The 27,219-nt window shown below is 37.1% G+C and overlaps 1 protein-coding gene across 2 annotated transcripts in view; it reads right to left on the reverse strand.

Moving 5' to 3' along the window:
• The window catches only part of Pla2r1 (phospholipase A2 receptor 1), a 130,374-nt gene that overhangs the window by 56,975 nt on the left and 46,180 nt on the right, over positions 1–27,219 (reverse strand). For both annotated transcript variants that reach the window (XM_042683532.1, XM_042683531.1), the window contains exons 10-13: positions 26,496–26,608; positions 18,400–18,569; positions 6,312–6,508; positions 1,908–2,053 (exon numbers count right to left, since the gene is read on the reverse strand). In XM_042683532.1, coding sequence (XP_042539466.1) covers positions 1,908–2,053; positions 6,312–6,508; positions 18,400–18,569; positions 26,496–26,608 — 626 coding nt within the window. The remainder of the gene's footprint in view (positions 1–1,907; positions 2,054–6,311; positions 6,509–18,399; positions 18,570–26,495; positions 26,609–27,219) is intronic.

A 27,219-nucleotide genomic window follows, 5' to 3' on the forward strand; every position in this document is an offset into this window, starting at 1 on the left:
TCTCAGATCAGGATTTCTTGTAGGGACCAGCAGGTCTATGTGCTGGTAAGAAATATTCTTTAAAAAAAAGATTTTGTTGTCAAAGTACTTCTTTCTAGAAGCCTTCATGATATGATTGTATATAGTTAATTTCCAGCATTGTACTTGGTTTTGTGATTGCAGTTAACCATAAAATATCCCCTTTCCCCCACAGAATAGAAGTTTATGAGACTCACACTTGTAAATGTCAAAACTCTAATTTTTAGGTTCATTTTGTAAATATGGAAGCTGACTAACTGGATAGATAGTACATATTAACTTCTTTGTGGGAGTGTCCTGACAGGGAAACTTCCAGGGAAGGCCAGAGTTTTCCACACATACACACACAATCTTGCATTTTCTCTGAGTTTTGGAAAAGTGTTTCATTGAGATTCCAGGCTTCTAGAGCTTGGAGCAAAGTTGCTGGTATTACATTTGTGGAATAAAGACTTAAGGACTTGGAGGCATACCCCCTTAGACCACAGCATCTTCAGGGACAGGTTTTTGTCTGCCATGTCTGCTGGATTCTTGAATCAGCTATGCATGTACCTGTGCTTTTTCCACAAAAGATATTCCTAAAAGGTATGCTGGTTGACAAGAATATTCTAGAGCAAGAGACCAAGGTATGGGAGAACTCACAAGAAAGAGAAGTGGGGATCCCTTCAAATATTTTAGCGTATACTTGATTTATATTGCTCTAGCTCCAAAATGAAGGAGGCAGATTTCTGGCTTAGTAGAAAGATGATCTTGGAAACCAGCTTATGCCAATGGAATGGGCTTTCTTCCAGGCATGGGCCATTCTGAAACTGGAAGCAGTTCAGCAGGCATTGGATGACCGTGGAAAGGTAATAGGATGAATTACTGTGCTGAGAAGGTAATGGGATGAATTACTGTACTGGATGGTGGTTAACTCAAACCTGTGTGCTTATTCTCATTCAAATTTAACTGGATTTTTAATTCCAAGGATTTTGAGATTCTGTAAGCTTGGAAATAGACCCCAATAAGCAAAACACCTTTTTTCTTCAAATGCAAAATCAGAATTGGGTAGAGGTGTGGCTCAAGTGGTAGATCATCAGCCTTGGGTAAAAAGCCAAGTGACAGCACAAGGCCCTGAGTTAAAGTCCAAGTACTAACATCAAGGAGTTGGACTGGATTTTTTTTTAATCATTAGGATTTTTATTTCAAGTGAACTCTTAAACAGACTCCTATCATTTAGAAAAATAATAATTAGTGGAGCTTGTGGGGGCTGTGCTGGTGGTCTTCTAGCAACTCTGCTCATTTAGGACCCTTCTGTTCCTGAGGTCCCAGGATCACGGGGAATCTTAAGAAACACTTTCAAACCACTAAGTTTATCTGGTTTGGGGAGGGGAAGGGGAAGCACTGAAATGGTCAGACAAAGGGTGAACTAATTCAGCAGCGATACTCTCTAGACACTATGTTGGAAATGAACTATATACTTCTGCAGGGAGAGGGGTCAGGAGGGGAAAAAAAAAACATGGGAGAATATGAGGGGGGGGTGTGATACTATTCAAAAAGAAATCTACTCATTACCTCACTTATGTAACTGTAACCCCTCCGTACATCACCTTTACAATAAAAAATTTAAAAATCCCACTGAGGTAGATACCGTTTTGCAACACAGCTTTAAAAATCTGACTAGAGATACATGACAAAGATCTCAAATATCAATCATCACTTTGTTTTATGGCCACTTGGTGGCCTATAAATACAAGGCTATATGGATATATTTTTTCTTCCACAACTAGTGATACCTTGATTTTTGACTTACTAATACTAGAACTCTAACTAATTACATGGGATTCTGACCCGTAAAAAGCCATTACTGAGGGATAATATTTGTGATTTTTTCAAAACTCACAACTATTTACCGATTTAATTTTGAATGGAAAAGTTCATTCACAAAATTTTCTTCCTCAATATGGGCAAAGCTGGCAAGATGAGCTCCAAATTCTTCACAAAATGCTTCAGCTTCTCTCCATGATCTTTTCATTAGGACTTTTTCACTGTGAAATACCTGTACAGTAAAAAAAAAAATCCACACTGTCATGGATAAGGAAAGGCTGTTCAATTATGCTTTAGAAACTAATAGTAATATAATTTTCATTCTTTTTTTTTCCTGCTGAGGATTATACCCAGAGCTTCTTAGCACACTACTTCCCAGCTGTGTCCCACCTCTTTCAGTTGTTCTTTTTTGAGAGCTAATGGAAGTAACACTTAGTGAACTAGAAGGTACCTAGTCACTTTAAAACTATTAGCTCAGGACCTGGGAAGGTGGCTTTGTGGTTGAGTGCTTGTCTAGCATACATGAAGCCCTGGCCTCGAAACTTCAGTACCACATATATAGCAATAGCCAGAAGTGGTGCTGTGGCTCAAGTGGTAGAGTGCTAATCTTGAGCAAAAGAATCTCAGGGGCAGTGTCCAGGTCCTGGGTTCAAGCCCCAGGACTGGCAAAAAACAAACAAAATAAGCAAACAAACACCCCCCTCCCCCAAAATTAGCTCATTTTATCTTCATGACAAATTCATGAAGAGAATATGATAAACTCAATTTTGTAAATAAGTTTCCTGAAGACCTTATCCCCACTAAATCTCCTATAGCTGGTACAGTTTCCTTCAATTAATGTTTTCCTTCAATTAATGTTTGTCAAGAGTCAAGGAAATTGGGATAAAGGCTGTTAAGAATTTCAGGACAAGTAGATGAATGGATCAAGAAAATGTAGTATATATACACAATGAAATTCTTTGCCTCCATCAGAAAGAATGACATTGCCCCATTTGTTAGGAAATGGAAAGACTTGGAAAAAATTATATTAAGTGAAGTAAGCCAGGCCCAAAGAAACATAGGTCCCATGGTTTCCCTTATTTGCAATAACTAGTTTGAGTCAAGCAGAAAAGGTCAGATAAGTTGATGCTAGGGAAATGAACCCTAAGATATGTATTCAAATGTTTTTTTCTTTCGATTGTTTCTAAAACATCTATAAGATATTTCTTTGTTGCTTTGTATGTCCCTCCCCCACAGTATAACCCCTGCTTTCACTGTATTTGATGTTGGTATAATTTGTGGTATAAACAAATTGTTTAAATAAGGATACAGGTGGACCCACTGCAACAATGAGATGTACAAGTCGTATGTCGAAAATGAACTTTGCAACTTTGGTGTGGAGGGGAAAGGGTTGGATGGGGGGGCAGGGTGCAGATGGGATGGGAAGAGGAAACAAAGGAGGAGGCTACAATGCTTGATAAGAAATGTACTCATTATCTTGCCCATGTAATTATAACCCCTCTGTACAATATTTTCACAATAAAAAATTAAAAAAAAAGAATTTCAGTACATACACCTACAAATGCAGAGCTAGGATTATATCTAGGACTCCTTAATTCAAGAACCCACAAATTTCTATCCCAGAAGGCTACCTTCTGACAAATTAAAACTAGCCGAATGACCATGAATATGAGTGACTCTGGTCAAGAAATGAGAAATAACACCTATACCTAAGATAGCAATATTTCTGGGTTTGTTAATTCTGAGCTGAACAGAAGGTGTAGTTGTTTGTGTCTAAATTTCTCTCATCAATCCTCAGGAGCAGAAAGGAATTGGTCAAATGGAAGGTTTTCCTTTGGCTTTTTGTAAAAACAGAGTGAAAGACAGACCCAGAAAACTCTTGATCTTGAGTCTCTGCATCCCCTTGTTAGAAAACTCCAGCAGTAAGCCTGACTCTCAGATGCCAGGCAGCTATACTCTCAGGCCAGCCTGCACAGGTTCTTATTTGCTGAGACCAGAATGAATAGCTTTCCAAATTCTGTGGACCACAGCATAGCCTTTCCATCTTCTAAATTATATGTCAAAACTTGCTTCCTCTGGGAACCTCTTTCTGAATCACTCTAAATTCATAAATCCTACCTCCGTGCACATCAAACACACCATCCATTTGTTGACACATCAGGATGATATATTGTAGAACAAGCACTGGACCACGAGCCCCAAGACCAGGGATGCATTTTCACTGTCAGTACATAAATGTGAGCTTGAGCAAATCACTTCATCACACTGGCCTCAGTTTACTCATTTTTATTTTAACTTATTACTCTGTGATATCACTTCTGGGCCTGTTATTCTATGAAATTAATCTGAGATTTCACATGTGCACATTTAAAGGGAAGGCATTCATGTTGTTTTGTGATATCTGCAAGCTGTAATATCTGTGGAGTTGGCCTATTGCTATACTGCTCACATGGGCAGAGAAGAACATGCTGGAGAAGAACTTTCTCCTATGATTTGGGGAATCTCTAAGTATAGAACATGTCAGAACAAATCAAGACCAAACTACCAAACATAAAAATTTCACATTTCAAATCACATGCTTCTAGCAAGGAGAGTATAGGAACTGGTTTAAATCTAGGATCTAAAGCTGATGTTTTAAACAGGTATTTCTTTGAGAATTTTAACATATATGAATGTTTTAATATTATATGTAATTTGACTTTTATGTTGAGTATTCTTAATCTGAAAGTAAAAAATTTGAAATGCTCTAAAGTCTGAAACCTTTTGTGATAGTGACAACTTTGCTTTCTGACAGTTCTAAGTATGCAAACTTTGTTTCATGTGCAGGATTACTAAAAATACTGTATAAAATTACCTCTAGCATGTATATCTGTGTGTGTGTGTGTGTGTATGTGTGGTATAGGTGATTTTGTGCTTAGACTTAAGTCCCAACCATGTTATTTTTCTCTGTGTGTATGTATGTATGCATATATATGTATATTTGCACATGTATATACATATGCATATATTCATACCTATGTAGGTACACACACATGTACACACATGCATATATGTGCACATATGCATATACATGTATATACAGATACACACATGTATTTTATATACATATACACATTCATGTATATGCATATATGCAAATACACATGCATTTATATATACACATACATGTATATTATATATATGCAAATTAAAATACTTCTGGTCTGAAGCACTTCAGGTAAAATTCTTCTTTTCTTTATCTATCAACTATGTATCTATTTGTCTATGTGTCTATGTATGTATGTATGTATGTATCTATCTTCATGCAGATCTATTGACACATGCGTGCCAACTATATTTATTAATTTGTTGGCTCTTTAGAGCTCTAGAAAATTGCAAAATATATGTTTAGAAGTGTTATTATTCCATGGAAAGTACTTTATTCACGAGCTAAAATCCAATGTAGAATTTTAGCATTTTAATTCTCAGTGAGTATTGACCACCTTCGTTTGGTATTTGCTTGGCAATAAGAACACTGACTTGTGAGCTGGTGGCTCACACCTGTAATCTTAGCTACTCAGGGGGGTGAGATCTAAGGATTGTAGTTCAAAGCCAGCACAGGCAGGAAAGTTTGTGAGACTCTTATTTCCAAGTAATCACCCCAAAACTGGAAATGGAGCTGTGGCTCAAAGTGGTAGAATGCTAGCCTTGAGCAAAAAAAGAGGGACAACACCCAGGCCCTGAGTTCAAGCCCTATGACCGACATAAAAACGTTTAAGAACGCTGACTTGTGCTATAATATTATAGGATTGGTCCTTGAATGATCCTGGTTGACCCAGCATGTCCCCTTTTGATTGCACTTATCAAGAATGTACTGAGAATGCAGCTGTCCTCGTCAATGTTTTAGCCCAGTGACCCAAGTGGCAAGGCATAAAACCCAGAGAATAATGCTTTTGGAGTCCCTGAGCTGTGGTGGTATAGGTGATTTTGTGGAGCATGTGTCCTAGGCAGCTTTTCTGAGCCTTGGGGGTTGGGCTTGCTAGGATCTTAGGTGTTGTTGCTTCTTGTGGCTCATCTGTGGAGAACGAATTTGCTTTCCTGACTTGTCTGAATGCTATGATCTCACTGAACTCGGACTCTGTCAATTGAGTTTGCGCAAAACCTCCAGCTGCACCTAGAGCTCTTACTAGTCAGGTGTTTAAAATTCTTTCCCAGGATTGCTAACCAGTACATATTAATTCCCTCCTGGAATTAATATTGGTGCATGGCATTTCTGCTTAACAGACATCATTCTTCACAAGGAAGCCTTCAGTATCACCAGAAGTCTGTCAATATTTGACTTAAAATTATTTGGACTATAAGTGAAAAGAAAAAGAAAGGCAAATATTAATTAAGCCCCTGCTGTGTGCCAGGCACAGTTCTGGAAAGTGCTATAATAAAGGAATTTGTGGTGCATGGATCAAATTGAACTGCTGGTATTATTGAGAGTAGTTAAGTAACCTTGATATCACCTTGAAGCAATTGGCCAGACCAGGCTGTGACTCCCAGTTCAAATAGCAGGGGTGAAAGGGCCATCTCTCTTCCTGCTCTGTTTTCTCACGATTTTCAACTGGCTGTTTACACAGAGACATTGCCTTGAAATGTCTGCAGTCCTTCACCTCCCAGCGCCCACTCCTTCCATTCATGACAACACAGCCACCACTGGAACCTACGATCAGAAAAAAACAAGCAGTTTAATATCAGATGATTAACACATTTTGTGCTCAGATGACAGCTCTTCAGAGTGCAGAATAACTGAATCTCCTAATGAAGCATCCAGAGAAGAACAATAAAGATGAAAAGGGATGTTTTATTGGCACAATTATCTCATTTCTTCTCACCTCTGGAGAAAAGAAGAAGGAAACATGAGAGAAAAGAAGCTATGAAGCCTGAAATTTGGACATTGTCTCCTTTGAGCTCAGATAGCATGTGATAGGAAAGTAGGAGTGGTTCCTACTTGGAGCCGAAATATCCACTATAGCTCAATGCTGTGCTTTGAAATCCCATTGTGAACCATCAGCTGAGACAGGAGCGAAGTGCTCATCCTGAGAGATTCCATGGGGGGAAAACTTCCATGAATAATGGATTCAAAGTAGACTACAAGATCCACAACAAAGAACAAAACCATAAGCCATAAACCATGGGAGAGTGGAGAGAATAAGATAAATTTTGAAATGATGGAAAAGCTCTGGGGTCAGAGACAATGGCAGATATTAAGGAAATAAGAAGCAAAAGACAGATTCTTTGTCCCTCCACATTCAGAGTATAGTAAGAAATATTGGGAAGGGGATAGGTTTTTCTGTTAGGGACAGAACAACTTCACTTTTGTTTTATCCTGTATATTGAACATTTTGAACATGAAATGTGTTTTTCTTGGAAACAATTTGCAAATTGAGTTAAGCTTCTTAAGTTTTGCAGAATCTATACAACTCATAAGATAGATAAATATACACTTCGAATTTCAGTTCAATGTAGTAGGAAACAATTCCATTCTAAAAATAGAATAAACACTGGATGAGAATGAAATTGCTTTTTTTTTCCTCTTGATTTCAGGGTGACTATTTAATGAACTATATTGACATTCAACAATCACAACAAATTTATGCATCTACAGCGTCCCTGGCTATGCTGTATATTAGCTTTTACAGAGAGAGGACCGAACAAGCAAAAAAAAACCCCATCTTGGTTTAGTATGAGATACAGATGAATAATCAATTGCAATAAAATAATATGTAAAGTATAACAGAAAGGAACGTGTCTTGAGCTGTGGGAGAGACTGCAGAAAGGTTGATGGAACTTGCCTAGAAATATCTATCAGAAAAGGATTTGTAGGAAGGGATACTTGAGCTAGGTTTTGGAGGACAGGGAAAGGGTATAGAGTTTTCAGGGTGGGCTTGTAAAAAGCAAGTGGTGGTGGAAGACATATCTGAAGATTTGTGGCCTAGAAGTAATTTAAAGAAAGGTAGTAATGTGGTACTAGATACTTATCTTGCTTAATTTCCCTTCAGTAGCAATGGCTTCACTTTTTCAGTTTTTTTGGTTTTTCGATATTTGGTAACTGACATGATCATTGTCAACGATGTATTGGTTGTTTTATAGTCACAGAAAGACTGAAGAAATGGACAACAAAGCATGGGAGCTGGAAGAAAGAATGGAATGAAGAAATAGAATGGAGTTTGAAAAGAAAGAAGAAAGAAAAGAAAGGTAAAGCACTGTTTGTGTCTTCAAGAGTCCTAGGTACATATCATGCCTTATGTGCTGGACATCATGGTAACACTCAAAACACACATGCATGCCCATGCATGAATACATCAAAAACCCCCAAAACATGAGCATATTCATAGAAGAGGAAACATGATAAGCATGGCTTATTTTGAACAAAAGTAAGCCAAGAGAGAGTTGGTTCATACCAAATCGATCAGATACTTCCACCAGCCAGGAAGAGCTACTTAGTGCTAGAGATGGAAGGCTGGGGGTAAGGAGATGGACAAGGGTGAAGGCATATACTATATGACTGCTTTTGCTATGAACAGCACTTTGTAATTTAGGAATGAAGCCCCAGACCCAGCTGAGTCACGAGCAATAGAGGAGATGTGCATGAGGAAGAGGAAAATGAGTGGTGGAGATTCACATGGAATCCCCAAGTGGGATATATTTATGGATCTGTCCTACTTGAATGAGGAAGAAAGATGAGCACTTTTCCCCGAGGTCCTCTGAGGCCTTCCAAGGAAACTTCCACTTCCTGCAGAAAAAAGTGGGAAAACTCCTAGAAAGAACGTCTAATTTGGAACACAAGGTCTCCAGCACAAATATTGAATAACTTGAAGCTTGAAAACATGAATCAATCATAATAAATCTTGTAGATTTAAATATAGCCACAAGATATAGTGATAATAACATGTTGGAAAGCATACTGTAAGTTAGGAAGAGCTAAAACACCCCCAAGAGGTTGTTATTCTGCTTATAGACATTTTGAGGACAAAAACCGGGATTTTTTGTGACAGGAGTTCTGCCTGCACGTTCAGAGAATTGTTTAAAGGTTTGAATCAGCAAGTTTATAATATAATATACTTTTTTTGTTGGCCTTGCATTTTTGTCTCACCATGGTTTAGATGCAGTAGAGTCCAGCTCATCTTCATTAGTGAAGCAGGAGATGTTTGTGACTCAAGGAGAATGCAAAGTGCTCCAGGAGTGTTATTGGTATTTTAAAGCAGTTAACTTAATGGAACATTTGACCCAAATTTTAAAGTCTAAGCCCCAAAGAAGCAGTAAAGTGGTGTAATAAAGGGAGGCAGGGTTAAGGGAGATATAAACTGAATTTATATGCCAATTCATAGGGATGCTTGCAAAGCCAAATAATAAGAATGAGGTGGAGGAAAAGTAGAGGCAATTTTTCTCCCAGAGAAATCATTCTTTTTTTTTTAATAACTCACTTCCCATTGGAGAAAAAAATTATTATCCTTTTTCTTCCATGGTGAATCTCATATTTCAAAGGATTTCTCCTTACCTACCTTAGCTCCCAGATCCTCTCACTCTTTCCCTGAAACATCAGTGGGAAAAACTAAGAAATTTGAATTCACTGTTCCAATCTTTTGCACTTGACGCAGCTACCTAATTATATAAAATGAACTGAGCTGGAAAGCCATCACCTTTAACCTCTCTAGTCAAGTACCAAAGTATAAGCCAACCAATCAAACCAATTTATGGTTTGAGGCAGGAGGGAACTATGCCAGGTCTCAATGCCTAGATATTTTATTTGAGTCTATATATTTATGTTCCTATTTTTGGCAACAGTTTTATCTAAGGAAAAGGGGTAGATTGGATGCAGAAAAAGGATTAAATAGTGACTCTGATCACAAAGCGCTGGACACTTAGACATGTTAAAATTGTAACCCTCTTGCACAACTATTTGAAGTCTAGGGGGAAAAGTCATGAAAAAAACCCCTGAGAACAATGGTCAAATATCACAGTTAAATTTGATCCTCAAATAGTCCTGGACAACACCTCATCTGTGCAAAAAAGTATGGTGATTTTAATGCCAACTAAAATATGACAGCAAATGCTCATTCACAGATAGTCTTTAATTGCCATTATTGTAGGTAACAGATTCATGATCAGAACTTTTAGATATGTAATTGTAAGATTGAATCAATTGTAAAGAACAAAGGATAAAGTAATAAAATTCCCATCCAAAACCAAAACATTCTCACCTCTTAAGTCTTATACCTTCCTCAGCTTCCCTCTCCCTCTTCCTTTCCTTCTCCATAGGGAAAAGTGGATCTCCTCCAGAAGAGTATGCACAGAGTGTTATACCTGTGCCAGGCACAGTGCTAGGCATTTTATATAGCCATCCCTCTATTTAATGTCAAAAACTCTGAAGCAGGTTGAATATCTACATTTGACAGATGGAAAATGAAGGCAAAGGTTTAGTAGGCCATAGAGTTAATGATGGTTTTACCCAAGACTTGAAATTGGATTTATTTGAATCTATTTGTGATATAATATCAAAGTAGAGAGTAGATTCAAGAAATAGAAGCTTGAATGAATGAGTGAATGAGTGAATGAATGAATGAGCCTCAAATTATGCTTCTCCTTTTCCCATGGAGCTCTTTCTCATTTTCCTGGTCATGGATCTCTCCCTGTGTGGCTACAGAATTTACGTGAAGACAGACAATCACTCTTATGATTATGAAAAGGTAGGGAGATATCCAAAGGGTACTCAAAACCAAGGCTGAGCATGTCCTCATTATGAGGTAGTTCATTTCAGAACTCTGAGGCATCTGAAGCTGGGTAGTGCTGTATAGTTTATCTGCTGACCTGAGACAGGGATCTTAGTTCTTAGTATGCTTAGAAGCAAATAAATGTGACCTGCTGGACTAAAGTCGAGTTTTCCTTGTCCCTAGAAGATTTTTACTGATTTGGAACAATTAGGGTACAGGAGCCCTGGAGCTGTCCCATACAAGAGAAATATACTTCTTCTTCTAGGTCTAAGAGCAGAACTTTGTCACTGAGACTGTTTCTTTTTCTCTATTTGACTCCTAGGAAGCTCTCACATAACTTGGAGAAGCTTTTGTAATATCTTAGCAAGTACAGATTCACTCATTTGCTTTCCCATAGGGCAGCCTCCACTTTTATGCAATCTTTAATCTAAGTACAAAGAACCCTTCAGTTTTCACACATTAGGTTCCCTCTTATCATCTTTCCCTTTGATCAGTGGTAGTGGTTAGTGTGAACCAAAATCATTTTTCCTGTTTCACCTGAATATTTTACTTCTCTCAAAATACTAAGGGTCACATAGCCCCTTTGTTGTATTAAAAAAAATATAAAAAACAGCAGAATTTCCTGATATTGTGTGAGAATGGAGACTTTTGGCATAAAAGAAAGGAAATATAGATAAAAGACAGGTTAAGTAAAGACCTTGTACTGCTGAATTTGAATTGAAAGTACCAATTTGAACTGAAAAAAGTATTTCCTTTCACACACAGACTTGCGCACACGCATGCATGTGTGCGTGCACACACACAGACACTGACACCTTAGATCTGCTATTGAAATGGCCTAGTAACAACAACAAACTCCCAGACAATAAACCTACATAGACTAAGACTATGTGTGGAAATAATGCCACTTCCCATAAAACAAGATCAGCATTCCTCAATGACGTGGGAGATCTTAGGTTTGGAGTAGAAATTGACATCTTGTCGTATCAGAGAGTAAAGACCACTATTATCATATCAGAAGGACTTGGGAGGCAGCTTTTAAGGAAATTCTCATCACAAAGATGGAACAATTTGAGATTAAAAAGGGTAATTGCAATCTATAAATAGATTTAAAATGTTTGCCTCATAATTAACTTTTTAAAAAAGCCAACAATTACATTGTGTATATATACCACATTTTCATGATCCATTCATCTACTGAGGGGCATCTGGGTTGGTTCCATATTTTAGCTATGGTAAATAATGCTGCAATAAACATAGTTGTGTTGCTAGCTTTAGTATGGTCTTGTTCGTGATCATTTGGGTAAATGAATGGAATTCTGTGCCTCCATCAGAAAGAATGACATTGCCCCATTTGTTAGGAAATGGAAAGACTTGGAAAAAATTATATTAAGTGAAGTAAGCCAGGCCCAAAGAAACATAGATCCCATGGTTTCCCTTATTTGCAATAACTAGTATATGTCTGAGACAAGCAGAAACGGTCAGACGGTCAGATAAGTTGATGTTAAGCGAAATAAACCCCAAGATAAGGACTCAGATGTTTTTTCTTTCTTGCTATTGTTTCTAACATATTTATAAGGTATTTCTTTGTTGCTTTCAATGTCCCTCCCCTATGGTATAACCCGTTTTCACTGTATTTGATGTTAGTATAATTTGTGGAGGAGAAGGGAAAAAACAAATTGTTTAAATAGGGATACAGGTGGACCCGTTGCAACAATGAGATGTACAAGTCGTTATGTCGAAAAATGAACTTTACAACTTTGGTGGGGGGAGGAGGAGTGGAGGGAAGATGGGGGAATGGGAAGGGATGATAAGGGGAAGCAAAGGAGGAGGCAACAATGCTTGATAAGAAATGTACTCATTACCTTGCTTATGTAATTGTAAGCCACTGTATGGTATTTTCACAATAATAATAAAAAAAGTCAACAAAATCCATCCTCTAATTGATGACTGTTGGAGGGTGCCAGTGAAAAAACAATTATTTAGGGATTGCATTAGGCATTTATCCTGGCTTTAACACCACAAAGTAACTGAAATATTGATGGAGAATAACTCCCTGATAAAAATTCCAGCTGTAAATTAATAAACTTTAGGTTTATCAATTAATAAGAACATAACTCAAGTTGGTAGAGCACTTGCACTAGATCCAAGCTTTGGCACCTCACAAAAGAAAAAAAAAAGCCTTTAATGTGTGGCTGCTAATAAAACTAAAAGAGAGAAACATTATTTACCTACAGACAGAAAAAAATAGCTACCTAAGAAATAATCTTTCTAAAAACATAATGAAGCCTGATTTTGGAGTCTCTGATTCTAATTTTTAAAGAGTAAATATGTCAATTTTAGAGAAAATAAAAAGAATCACATTAAGCATTATAATAGAGATGCCATCAACCAAGTGTAAACTTCAGGAAGATTATAAGATGAACAGTCCATTTATATCTACAAGTATATTTTAATGAAGGTGGTGGTAAATCTCAACATTAAAACATTTTAGGAGATGTATGTGTGAGACAATTTGCAATATGAATCTTATAGCTATAATATTTGTGGGTCACTTAGAAGTTTTAGCATTTATGATATTATGGAATTATAGTTAAGCACTTTCATTCCTCTGATGGCATTACCATGGTTTTAACAAAGAAGTCATTATATTTTGGGGAAACAATACACAGCATTTGTGGATGAAACAAAATGATGCCTGGGTTTTGTTGTGAGAGAATATGGAAAGGAGGTGGTGGTATAGCTGAAACTTGATTTGTCATGATCTGATAATAGCTGGCATTTGGTGGTTCATTAAACTAGTTGATAAACATAATAGAGAGTTTAAAAAATGGCAGAAATGTGATTCCTTCACAGACTGCATTTTGCTAGTATGACATAATGACATTCTTGGCTGAGTTTATAAAAAGCTGCAGGCTTCCTGTCCAGTGGTCAATTCATATAGTCAGTTTATGCTGGATTAAGATTCTGACATGGGGCTCAAGCTAATGGATTCTTTTGTGACAGGCGGGAAAAGAAAATGTGATTTAGGATGGTGTTTCTACAAGCTGTAATTTAAAAGCAAAAGGGAAACACAGAGGCTTTTATATTGCTATTTTCTTCAAACAGATTTACATTTTCATCTTATTCAGAGACAATTTACTCAGTGTCAATCAGCATGAGCAGCCAAACTGAGCACCAGGGCATCATTTTTGCTTCAGGGAAAAGAGAAAAAAGAGGAGTGCCACTCAAATAAATTACAGCAGGAACTTATGAATGACAAGAAGCTCTGCTTCACTTCCCGATTTTAGACATCTAAATATGCCCCAAGGAAGTTAACATAAAAACCCAAAATTTTGTCTACTCAAAATGTATTAATTTATTTTGACAGGCCTAGACATTTCTAACAAAATTTTACAGTTTATAGAAGTGATACCTGAGATTTTTATTATATTTTTCAGTGTTATTGTTATATTTTTCAGTAGTGTGATACAGAATGTTATTAACTCTCTTTAATTTAATAATATTCATGTATTTGAGGAATAAGATTATTCCATTGCCTGAATTGGGGGTACTTCTTGTTTTAGAGCTATGTGAAGTTCACCAGTTTCTATACACATTTCTTAAACAAACATATCTTAGCTTGACTTTGCAAGCATCTTTAAAAAATAGAACTTTTTTAAAAATGTAAAGTCTCATGACAAATTTAGGAGATGGAAATGAGGGTGAATAATATTGAAGTATACTATGTTTATATATAAGAAATGGCATAATGAATGAAACCTAACAAAAACTGTTAACAATAGGAGGAAGGAGGAGGGAATGGAGGAAAAAAGCAATTTTTAAAGGAAGAATGTAATGTTTGCAAAAACAAAATTCATAAGAGATCAATTGTATTAGGTGAAGTAAACCAGGATGACAAAAACTAAAAGTAGGGATAAATTGCCATTTTGAAATGTCCAGTACCCCTGAGCTCGCACGTGGCATTCCTCCATGGCATTTATCAATCCTGCTTCCTCAGCCTCCCAAATTCTGGGATTACAGATGTGTGCCATCACACTCAGCCTAAAAAATAAGACTAGAAAGAAAGAAGATAAACATTTTTACAGCATTCTGAAGTCCACAGAAAAATTATGTGAGAAGTATGTAGAGTTCCCATATAACTCCTACCTGCTACACAATCACGCCACTATAGAGATCACATATCACAATGGCACATTGACGAACCTACAGTGACATAAAATACCTCTCACTGCAGTGATCCACTCCATTTACTAGAAAAAAATCTTTTATAAATAATACATAAACAAGTCATATATATATTTACTTGACATATGTTTCTATTTAGGTACATTGTTGCTATTGTTACTTTGAATATAGATCAATAAACAGCAAAATAAAGAGCAAATTAAGAGAAAAATTAAGAGCAAAATAAAAGCTTTTACTTTACTTTTACTTATTCATTCTTCCATCCTTTTTATCAGAGTTTCTGAATCATTTACCTTCTCTCCAAAGAGCTTCACTTAAAATTTCTTTCAAGGCAAGTCTGCTGATGACAAATTCCCTCAATGTCTATTTGTGGGATAAAAACTATTATTTCTCCTCGATTTTAAAGGATAATTTCACAAAATATAGAATTCTCAGTTTTTTAAATTAACATTTTCAATATTTCCTACTATCCTCTTCTTGTTTGCACAGTTTCTGAGAAGTCTGCAATTTTCATCTTTCCTCCTCTATAAGCATAACTAAAATTTGTTTTCCTCCTTTGGTTTCTTTTCAGAATGTTTTATTTATCTTTTATTTCCTAAAGTTTGAATATAATGTTCCTAGGATGGCAGGCATTTATGTTACATGGAGTTCTTTGAGCTTCCTGAATCTGTGGTCTGGTATCTGGCATTAATTTGGGGAAAAAAATCTTTAAGTATGGCTTTTATTCCTTCCTGACCTCAGTCCTCTATAGACCTGAAAATAATTGGTATGGCCACTTTAAAACTTCTTGCACAATGAGTTAACTGGGAAGTAGTTTTTAAAAAGTACCGGTATTTAAATCGGTTATTCAACAGAGATGATATACATATACTTTCTTTGATTTCTCACTCATTTCGTTATTTTAACTTCAGGAGGTGGAAAGATGAAAAAAACAAACATTTAAAGCTACTCATAAGTGTTGAAGAAATGTAAGTGTAGCCAACAGTCACCCCCTCCCTAGATTTGCCAGGTGTTGTTGGTGGCTGGTGCTGCACAGAGGAAGTCTTACCTCTGACTAAGCATGCTAACTGATCAACCATGGGATTCTATGTAGCTTTCTGCTAAATCCTAAAAATTCTTTCTCTTCTATAAGAAAAGCTAATAGGTATTATGCATACTGCAGCAGCACTGTGAATATTCCATTAATCTTCACAATGATTCTGGGAGGTAGATACTATTACCATCCTTATCTTAATGATGAAGGAACAGATACGGCGAGATTAAGTAACTTCCGTGAATCAGGTGGCTGGGATTTTAATTTGACTCTGGCTTCATAATGAGTACTCTTTACACATATGCTGTTCTGCAGTGCAGTATCTTATTGAGGTGCTAGGGATGGAGTACCAACCTTATGCATGCTCATCAAGTACTCTGATCACTGAGCTCTATCCACAGCCTTATAATTCCAGTCCTGATACTTTCCTTATCCTAAACCTTTTGTAGCTTCTACAGCTAAGATGTAAGTGAAAACTCCTTAGCATATAATCTGAAACTAGGTTTTAATGTACCTCTCTGGCCTTTTCTTTTAGAACTTCATATATCTTTCTGTCTAGTTACATAGAGCTACTAAGACCCCTCAAGGCTGCTCAGTGTTTTCTTGGCTCCATATATTTGTTCCAATATAGAAAATTATTTTTTCCTATTTTAGTAATCAAACCCTACCATACTTCAAACCCCAGGGGAAATGGTCCTTCCTCTTTAAACTTTTATGGTAACTCATGTGAGAATTGATCCTCCCTCTTTTAACGGTTAAAATAATTTGTTTTGTGCATCTTACAATACTTCTCATAGATTTGACAGTTTCTAGTACTTGAATATAGGTTTCCCTCCAAAATTCACATGTTGGACCCTAATATCTAGTATGATGCTCAAAATACTGAAGGATAAATATTGATGTGGAAAGTTTTGTAGAAGAATATTAAACATAGAGGCAAATAATTGGAACATGCCATTTAAAATTATATATGTGTACATGTGTGCAAATGTACAGATAACGCAAGTGGAACTATATACAACAGTTATTAGTAGTTTTATATATATTATATATAATGTATCTATCTATCTATCTATGTATCTATCTATGTATCTATGTATCTATGTATCTATGTATCTATGTATCTATCTATCTATCTATCTATCTATCTATCTATCTATCTATCTATCTACCTACCTACCTACCTACCTATATCTAGATTCATCACAACCAGGAAAATGTTAAGAGTGAAACAGGAGTGATTAATTTGTCTGGAACAGACATAGACTGAACTCAGTTGTGGCAAAAATGAGAGTATATAGCCACATTACTTGTATTGAGAATACACTCACAGTTTAGTTACTTCATTTTACAAGCCTGTGACATTGCCAACCATTGCTTGGAGCAGAAATTAGGAAAGTACCTTGCATCAGACTTTATAATTATGAGAAAGAAGACTAGTGTGACTTTTTGAATATTTTGAAGTGAGGTTTTTAACTATCTCATCCTTTGCAGCTAAGTAAAAGCTAACTTTACCTCAGCATATAGAACTTTAAAGATGGGAGATAGATCATTTCATACAGAGTTTAGGACTTGCTTCTCTATCCCATTTCCTCCAGATACAGACAAACAGGTAGTTTATTGCCTGCTGTCTGTTGGTGTAGCCCTGAATTGAGCTCAACAGGACAGAACAAGATCATGACATCCAAATGAATGTACCCCCCAGGCAAAGGGGGAGAGTTTGGTCTAGGTTATTTATCTAAGTTTAACACAAGGACCTAAAGCTTTTCTACACATGTTCTAATGTCCTTTTTGCTGAAGCTATTAGCTTCTCTGGATCTAGCCAACTTGACCTAGATGCGTGTAGTAGGACCCAAGGTTAAGCACCTGAGGATAAATGAGCTGTTGACTTTATAATCCTGGCTAAGGAACTACAGAATTCTACAGAAGAGGAAGACAGACCAACAACATTATCTCAGTAATGAGCCAACTGCACTACAAAGCTATGAGCAGCGACTGTGAATGGATTAAATATTCTTGGACTAGTCTGGTCTAGTTTTCACTTGGACTTGTTTAGACTAAGGAATGCCCTGTGATTTTTGGATACTGAGAAAAGTCAGGGAGCAGGAAGGCTTGAGGAACAAAAATTTAGGTTTCATGTTAATAAAGACAAGTATGATTTCAAACAACGAATGTAAACCTCAAAATTTTCCAAATGATTCATGTAAAGTATAATTAAAAAAAGACAAACCTGGCCAGATGTCATTGGCTCATGTCTATAATCCTAGCTACTTAGCAGGCTGAGATTTGAGTATTACTATTTGAAGCCAGCCTGAGCAGCAAACTCCATGAAACACTTATCTCCAATTAACCACCAAAAGCTGGAAGTGGAGCGTGTTCCTTGAGCACAAAAACTCAGGGACAGCACACAGACCTTGAGTTCAAGCAGTAGGACTGACATACACATACACAAAATGACCAGCCATATCTCACCCCTGCAGTCCTTGGTGATGTTTGTACTTAATGCAAGCATTGAGGAAACATTAGGGAAGATTCAAAGAAGATGACCAAAAAGTGGAGGGAATTCTGGGCAGGAAAGCAGAGCACAAATTGAGGAGACCTACAGTTCTCCCTACTCACTGGGCTGATGTACATTCCAGTGTGTGTACTGCACAGGCTCAGGCCTCTGCCCTGCGGTCTTCCAGGTGTATTCTCCTGTATCATTTTGGTCTTGGAGAGCTATCCAAAAATAGCTGTCTTTTGTATTCACCACACTACTGATCATACTGGTAATAAAAGCCTGTTCAAACCTAGAAAGCAGAAAAAAAATTATTATATTAAGTTTCTGGGTGATAAAAATGTCATTAAAACATAATGTAGTGTACTGCATAAGCAATTCTTGTTTAAGTCTTTAGAACATAAAGCAGAAAAACACACAAACCCCTTACATTACTAACAAATGCCAAATAGTGCAATTCCCAGAAATGTGTGAATAAGGAATATTTGGCTCTTTGAGACATAAATTTCACAATTGTTTCAAGAAATAAAGTGGAGCTCTGGTTTCACAGTACAGGTAACGTCCACATGCCCAACAGTATGTTTTTTGCAGTAAGATGTGGCCTGTTTTGTAATTGGCCTCACACCATGCACAATACCATGGTGTACATGGGTTGGGGGCTGGGAGCAGCAGGAGAAAAGATAGCATGCTTTTCTCAATGAGCACTCATCACTCCAAAGTCCAACCAAACCCACACACCATATTTGCTTAGCAAGGAACTAGAGTAGCAATTTTGAGTCTCTTTAATCAGTTTATCCTCATGAGGCATATGAAGCCCTTGGTGATATGTTCAAATGTGTGTGCTTTCCAGGAGGATAAATTTAAATCTGAGTTGCCAATCAAAGGTTGTATACCCAGGAACATTTCTCCTAAACACCTGAATGAACTTAGTGTTCATTGATCATTGGTCATGCTCTCTTCCCAACATGCACACTTGGACAGTAGAATCTAGTAACCTGATGTATATGCTTCCATATGCATATCTAGTAAGAAAAACTGGAGTACTGAAATTGAACTAACACTGAATTTAAAGCTAAGTCTGAAACCATCTTGAGAAATCTCCTTCAGAATACAATCAAGTTAGTAGAATTTTGAAGCTGTGGTGACTTCTGGGCATATCTGCTGAATCAATGAGAAATGTAAGGGCTGATCAAATAGGAGACTAGAGCGAAATTCAAGATCTAAAGATCTAAGGCAAATTAGATCTTTAACTTTTTTTTTTTTTTTTTGGTCCAGTTGTGGGGCCTGAACTCTGGGCCTGGGTGCTGTCCCTTAGCTCTTCAGCTCAAGGCTAGCGCTCTACCACTTGAACCACAGCGCCACTTCTGGCTTTTTTCATTTTGCTTATGTGGTGCTGAGGAATCAAACCCAGGGCCTCAGGCATGCAAGGCAAGCGCTCTACCACTGAGCCAACTTCCCAGCCCGCAAATTAGATCTTTAAAATACAACTTCAGATTTCTTTGATTAGCATGCATTCCTAACTTGCTAAGGGAAGCAGAAGCAATAGGAATAGTTAAAAATAGAGGAATTTCAAAAGGAATATGTGTGGGAAAGAGAGAAGAACAAGAGTAAAAATGTAAGTGCCTTGGGGTCATCACTAATAACAGTAACCACAGGTGTTCATGCACTCATCTTTGAGGGCATATGGGTTTCATCACAGGTTAGTAAGTATTTTCTGTACTCTTATCAATAATCCAAAATGGTGTGCACTTGAAATTGGAAAGTTTTTAAAACTGCATTGTTGCATTAGAACCTTACATAAATCTGCTTCAGAATGAAAGCATATAAAGCCAAAGACTGCCTAGATTACTCTTGTAAATTTCTTTAGTCTTTGTTGGCTCATGGTCTCATAACATATGATTTGCTTTATTGATGCTCAATGAAGCAGAGTAGCATGGCTAGTGTCCCCACCTGGAGTCTGAAATTGCAGTGTTGGAGACCAGCTAGGCACTGAACCACAGGTGTGACAGACAGGACCATTGTTCACAGTGCTGGTGCTAAACTCAGCAGGCTGGTTCTTCCATTACTTTCTATTATACCATTTATCTGGTTATACAGCAAAATGACCTTGAATGTGAACTTGGCCTTGGGTATCATTATGAATACAACTGCTTTGTCCTCTCTCGGTTATAGATTTATTTAGTCAGTTCTGATTGTGTATTTTATATCCATTTAAAACAACAGAAACCTGCTTTTTTTTAAGTAGCATGTATCATATTCATACATTAACTTCTGAAACCTTCAAATCAAAACAAACTTCGAATTTTCTTAGTCCCATTTATAAAATAGCAAGATTAGTAAATAAATTTGACAAATGAGTATTTATTCTAAATACAGGAAAAAGAATTAAGTCTGGATAATGGATTATGATCTCTTATGCATTTCCAGCTGGCAAAGAAACTAGAGGATATTTTATGCACTTTACCATTTTCAACCAGTGAAAGATTTATGAAAACTAAAATCTAAAAGATGACCTTGTAAAGGCTTTTCTGAAGAGAGAAGAGGATTAGTTAGGAGAAGAAACAAGATGGTATTGTCATTTTTTAAAGTCTATATTCTGGTACTTTACTTGAACTTGTCCCAATGAGATTGCTTTCATTGCATAATTTTAAAGAAGATAACTATTTTTGTTTCAGTACTGGGACTTGAACTCAGAGCCTGGGTACATTTTTTTTAGCTTTTCACTCAAGGCTGATATTCTAAAACTTGAGCCACAGTTTTACTTCCAGATTTTAAGAGGTTAATTGAAGGTAAGAGTCTTATGGATTGTCAGGCACAGTGGCTCACACCTGTAATCATAGCTACTCAGGAGGCTGAGATCTTAGGATCATAGTTCAAAGCCAACCCAGAAAGGAAAGTTCATGAGACTCTTATCTCCAAATAAACACCAGAAGACTGAAAGTGGAGCTGTTGCTCAAAGTGATAGAGAGCTAGCCTTGAGCAAAAAAGCTGAGGGACAGCGTCCAGGCCATGAGTTGAAGCCCTATGAGCAACAAAAAAAAAGTTGCATGGACTTTCCTGCCAGGCTGATTCTGAACTGTGATTCTCAGATCTCAACCTCCTGAGTAGCTAGGGTTACTGGCATGAACCACCAACACCTGGCTACTAAAATGTATTTTAAGGTAGAGAGTTGTTTTATACCCCCCAGTTATGATTAATAAATAAATTCAGCAAAGCTACCACCAGATATAAAATCAATATACAAGGATAAGTTGCATTTCTCTCTTAAAAATGAAAAATCCAAATTAGGAAATTAATTTCACTCGTAATAGCATAAAAAAGAATGAAATATTTAGGAATGAATCAAGGAAAAAGTCTTATACATTAAAAACTTTAAAACATAGATTAAAGACACAAATAGAAAGACATCCAATGTTCCTGGTTTGGAAGCCTATTAAGATTCTACATCCAATGCCATCCCTATCAAATCATCAATGAGTCTTGCAAGATAGAAAAATTAAATTTGAAAATGTGTGGAATTTTCAGGGACCTTCAATAGTCAAAATAACCATGAAAAAAGAAAACATAGGGGAAAAACTTCATGACATTGGATTTGGCAATGATTTCTTGGATATGAAATTTAAAACACAGGCAATACATTAAGAAATGGATAACTTGGACTTCACCAACATGAAAAGTTTTGTTCACCAAAGAACTCTATCAAGAGTGAAAATGTAGCCCTCAAAATTGGAAAAAATATTTGCAAATAATATTCCTGATAAGGAATTAAAACACAGAATGTATGAAGACCTATGATTCAACAACAGAAAAATGAACATACTCAATTAATGAGAAACAGACTTGAATTGAAATCTTTGTAAAGAATTTATGCAGATGGACAAAAGAGCATGAGAACATTCTGGTCACTAAGGGAAACACAAATCAAAGTCACCATGAGATATCAAGTCATACCTAAGAGGATGGGTTATTAGCAAAATGAAAATTACCAGAAAAATAACAAGCATTGGCAGAATAGAGATGCTGGAACATTGTGCACTTGTGGTAGGAATGTAAAGTGTCACACCTACTAAGGGAAACTATGGCAGTTCATCAGAAAACTCAAAATGGAATCGTCATGACCTAGTAATTTCACTTCTAAGCATGTAAGTAAAGAATTAAAAGCAAGGAGTTGAACTGTTCAACGTGCTATTTTTCAGAATAATCCACAGTTGGAAAAATGAATAAATAAAATGCAGTATATTTGTACAATGGAATCTCTTTTTCCCTTCTGTTTCTCTCAATGTATCTCGCCGCCTCCTCCTCCTTTTGTTTTCCTCCTCCTTCTTCCTCTCTCTCTCTCTCTCTCTCTCTCTCTCTCTCTCTCAATTCTCTCTCATTTGTTGTTGCTCAGATAAGTTCTTGCTCTGTAGTCTAGGGAAGGCTTGAACTCCCAACTCTTCTGCCTCACTTTCCCAAATGCTACTGAGATTACAGGCATATACCACTATACCTAGTATACAATGGCATTTTTTTGCAGTACTGGGGTTTTAACTCAGGGACTTATAATTGCTAGGCTGGTGTTCAACCATTTGAGCCATACTTCCAGCTCTGTCTTTTGCTAGTTTTTTTTAAAACTATCAGTTCTTGCAGTTCTTAACTAGCCTTTAAAGGAAAGAAATAGTGACATAAGTTAGAATGTGAATAAACTTTGAAGACATGCTAGGTGAAATAAATCAGGAACAGAAAGGAAAATACTTTTTGATTCTACTTATATCTACTCTCTAGTGTGGTCAAACTTACAGAACACTAAATAGTGTTTGTTAGGATCTGGGGGAGGGAAGAACTAGGAGTTAGTGCCTAATGAGTACAGAGTCTCAGTATGGGAAGAAGAGAAAGCTGTGACACTGCATGGTAATTGTATTCACAGCCATGTGACTGCACTTACCACCACTTTACATTTGAAAATGGCAACAATGCTAAATTTTAGCATATATATATATATATATATATATATATATATATATATATATTCTCTGTATATATAACCACAATCAAAAAGTTAACTGCAAAAATGTTTTTGGATATATGGTTGCATGAAAATGACAGAATTATAAAGAGTTTGAAAACAATATAAATTTCAGCTTAGCAGAAAATGAGATATGCAGAATTTTTCTTGGCAAAATTCACAGAATCAAATGTCATTTGTGCCAGATTTTCCATATCTGATTATTTCAAGATTTAGATATGTATACATTGAGACAATTATCCATGGCAACTTCGAACATTTCTACATTTCGGTTCTGGAAGCAAAGTGGCCAGGCTTGAAAAAGTTTTCTAACAAAAGACCAACCAAGAAAATTATGCTACTTAACAATAAGGGTCTTTTTTTCTTCTCCCCCTGCCTCTCTCCTGCAAAGTGTTAAAAAGTCCTAGACCAGAAGCAGTTGTCTGATAACAAAAGAAATAAGTAATTTGTAGCAGGTGGTTCTAATTGTGCCCATCAAACCTGTCACTCCATTGTGCAGAACAGTGGAAAATCAATTAGCAACTACAAGGCTGGATGCTGGAGAGTGACAGCAGAGTCTTAACTCAAACAGGAAATCAGTAATAGAAGAAAATGATTGTCAAGGCTGTTAGTGGATGCTCCTGGGCATGAGGAGACTTTCCATCTACTGCCTGGCCTTCTCAGACAAAAGATACCACTAGAGAACATTCCAACACAAATTGTCACTCAGAAGAGCATTTCTTTCTTGTGGGGGTATGAATGAGTGAAAAATCAAGAGCATGTGGTCCTTCTTTTCCTTGAATGGAATCCTCTGGTTGAGTCACTGCTTTGGGTGCAGTCATAGTTGTGGAGTGGTGTGCCTGGTGCTAACGGATTTGGAGAGATGCCACATTATTGCTCTTATTGAATCCTGCAGGTGTTGTGGTGACTGGGCACATGCCAGCAGAGAACAGTCCAGGTGGCCCTGGATGGCCTGAGATTACCTATGCCGTAGCTCTGCTTTTGAGTGGGACTATACATGAGTGTGATTGAACAGAGTTCATAAGGAAAAAGTTCCAAGTGTCCACAACATCATCTAGTCCCCAGTTTTGGAGAAATAAAACAGACTTTGTCCCTGATACTACCATTTGTATGCGGCCCCCAAAGCATAGGAAGAAGAGGAAGCATGTGACTTGTAACAGCTCCCTGCCTTTTTCTGGGCCATTTGGGCACTATTAGCATGTGTAATGCTACTTAGAGCGTGTTTGTGTATCCTGTGTTCTCTCTTCCCTACTTGTTCCATGCTGCTGTTCCATGTCAGCTGGTGTGCCACAGAGGCTCTAGCAATGACACCAAACCTTTTATTTCTTCCATCCAGCATGTCAATGTTTAATATGGTGCCTCTTGCCAAATGCACAATAAATAATGTTCAATAAACTCTTGACTACTAATTTTTGCATGGTCAGATAATATATGCAAAGCAATGAACTCTGTGTCAGACATGTGACAGGCACTCAATGAATACTAAGTGGAGAAAGAAAATAAAGAATGAGACATTAAAAATAAATGAAATAACAAGACTTCTTTTCTTCAGTGTAAAACATAATTAAATCATAATTGAAAAGATCCTAGAATCATTGGAAAGACTCCTGATATGTCTTGCATGGATTTGTGTCTGGGAGACTTGTAACCTGTGCTCTAGGAAACTTTGAGGTGGCCCAGGAAGCCAAGGGGGATTGAAAACAAATTTACCTATGTCATAGCTCTGCTTTAGATTCCAATTATACATGAGTTGGATGGTGAGCACAATTATTTTGTGAACCCAAAATTTAAGTGTTCACAGCATTCTCTTACATATAGTTTTGTAGAAATGAAACACAGGTTTTTGCACACCCATACCTATAATATTTACTGGCAGTTCTACCTGGGAGGGGAAAAAGCAGATCTAAAAACAATGCTGAGATCTACCAAAGGTAGCACTGTACCCCAAAGAAGGCCATGCATGTAGTTCATCAAGTGCTGTCAATCTACTCCTCTGTGCAAGCAAGTACGCACATTCCTATGAAGAGTTTGGAGGAAAGACTGGAAAAGAAGACTGTAAAGTTGGAGGGTGAGAGGAGAAAGGAAATACTTGTGGCTTTGAATGTTGACTTCCAATTGGGGTGAGCCAAGAAAAGATAAAAGAATCCCTCAGCAAAGCAGATATATGTGTGAAGGGTCTCTAGACAAACCTAAATCCCAGTTTCTGTACTTTTAGGTTTTTTTCCTCCTCCTCCTGCTTCTCTTCCTTTTCCTCTTTCTTCTCCCTCTCCCTCTTCCTCCCGCTTTCTCCTCCCCCTTTTTCTTTTTTCTTTTTAGTTTTTCCTGTCTCCCTCCCTCCTTCCCTCCCTCTCTCCCTCCCTCTCTCCCTTTCTTCCTTCCTTTTCTTTTTCATATTAGTCTCACTATGTTGCCCAGGCTGGTCTTGAATTTGTGCTCAAGTGATCCTCTTGCCTCAGCCTGCCAAGTATCTGAGATTGCCAGTGTAAATCATCACCCAGGGCTATTTGGTAAGGCAATGGCCCAGGTGCAAAAGCAAATGACTCATGCAGGTGTGGTTTCCTGTGGCATCAGAAAAGAGTTGCCTCCTGCCTCTGTCCTAGGCATGGAGGAGTCAGCCTCCCAGCCCTCACTGTTCTTGACATTGATAGTTCCACTAGGTTACCTTCCTCAAGCTGTTTTTGTCCCACATTACACACCTGTACCATGCTGCAAATTATAGGGATGTAGACTCTCTGTCAGCATTCGGAGACACCTGTGCCCAGAGAAGCCGAATGTATACCTAAGAAGCAATGAAGCATTTACATACCCTTTGCATTTTCTTTATATTTTTTTCCTACTAAAAAGCCCACTCTGCAATTTAGTACATTATATCAAAAAGATCCTGTTCAATAGCATATTTTTTCCATTACAAAATTAGAAAATTAAGTCTAAATACAACCACATGCATTAGCAAAGCTGGATAATGAATACATCTTCTTGGAAAGAAAACGTCACTTTAAATTTTACTATTTGTCATTCAAAAATCAATCTGGCAATGACATTAGAAAATTGAAATTCATCTCAATAAGTACATTAAGTGATTTAATACTCTATCATACACCACACCTTAAATTGTGACAAGTTTTTATTATAGCTGCAGTTTACCATTCTGAGTGACCTCCTGTCATAGAATGGACATGTTTCTGTGAGAAAATGTTGAAAATGTTGACTTACCTGTTTGTAATGGTTGTAAGTGCGGGAGGACAGTAATAAGCACTGGAGGCATGGTCAAAGCTTCGGAGGACTGTGTCAATCTTGTAACAAAATCCACCATGTCTTTCCCATCCCTTAAAAAGTGAAATCAAGGGCATAATCAAATATATTAAATACCAAGAGATCTTTCTTCGCATATTCTTACTTATATAACTTTCTTCTCTGACTCACTCAAAATGCCTTGAATTTTTATCTTCTTATCACTGTGTCCTACATGGCATTAACAATAGCTAAAGCCACTTTTATATTTACATAAGTATTTATTATTTAAGTTTCTTCATTTAATAACTTAAACACAAATTAAGATGAAGGTGAAAATACCACAAAACGAAATAGAAAACCCAAACTGGGCATGGTGGCACAAACCTTTAATCTCAGCTAGTTGGAAGGTAGTAGCAGAACCGTATGTACCCATATGTATGAGTCTAAGTTAGCAAAACCTTATCTCAAAAACAAAAATCTTAAAATGTGAAAGGGCTAAGGGTAGGGTTCAAGTTGTAAAGTTGCAAAGCATGTGCAAGAGCCTTGGGTTCAATCCTCACTACCACAAAAAGCAAAACAAAAAATATAAAATTCCCAGACAAGCAAACAAACAAACAAAAAAGAAACTAAAGGGACACTCACTCAAGACGTGGCTCTCTTTCTCTCCTCAGACTTGCAGCATTGCATACAAATGCCCCTTATA

Source organism: Dipodomys spectabilis, unplaced genomic scaffold (genome assembly GCF_019054845.1).
Source record: "Dipodomys spectabilis isolate Male_0828 unplaced genomic scaffold, ASM1905484v1 ptg000081l, whole genome shotgun sequence".
Lineage (NCBI taxonomy): Eukaryota > Metazoa > Chordata > Mammalia > Rodentia > Heteromyidae > Dipodomys > Dipodomys spectabilis.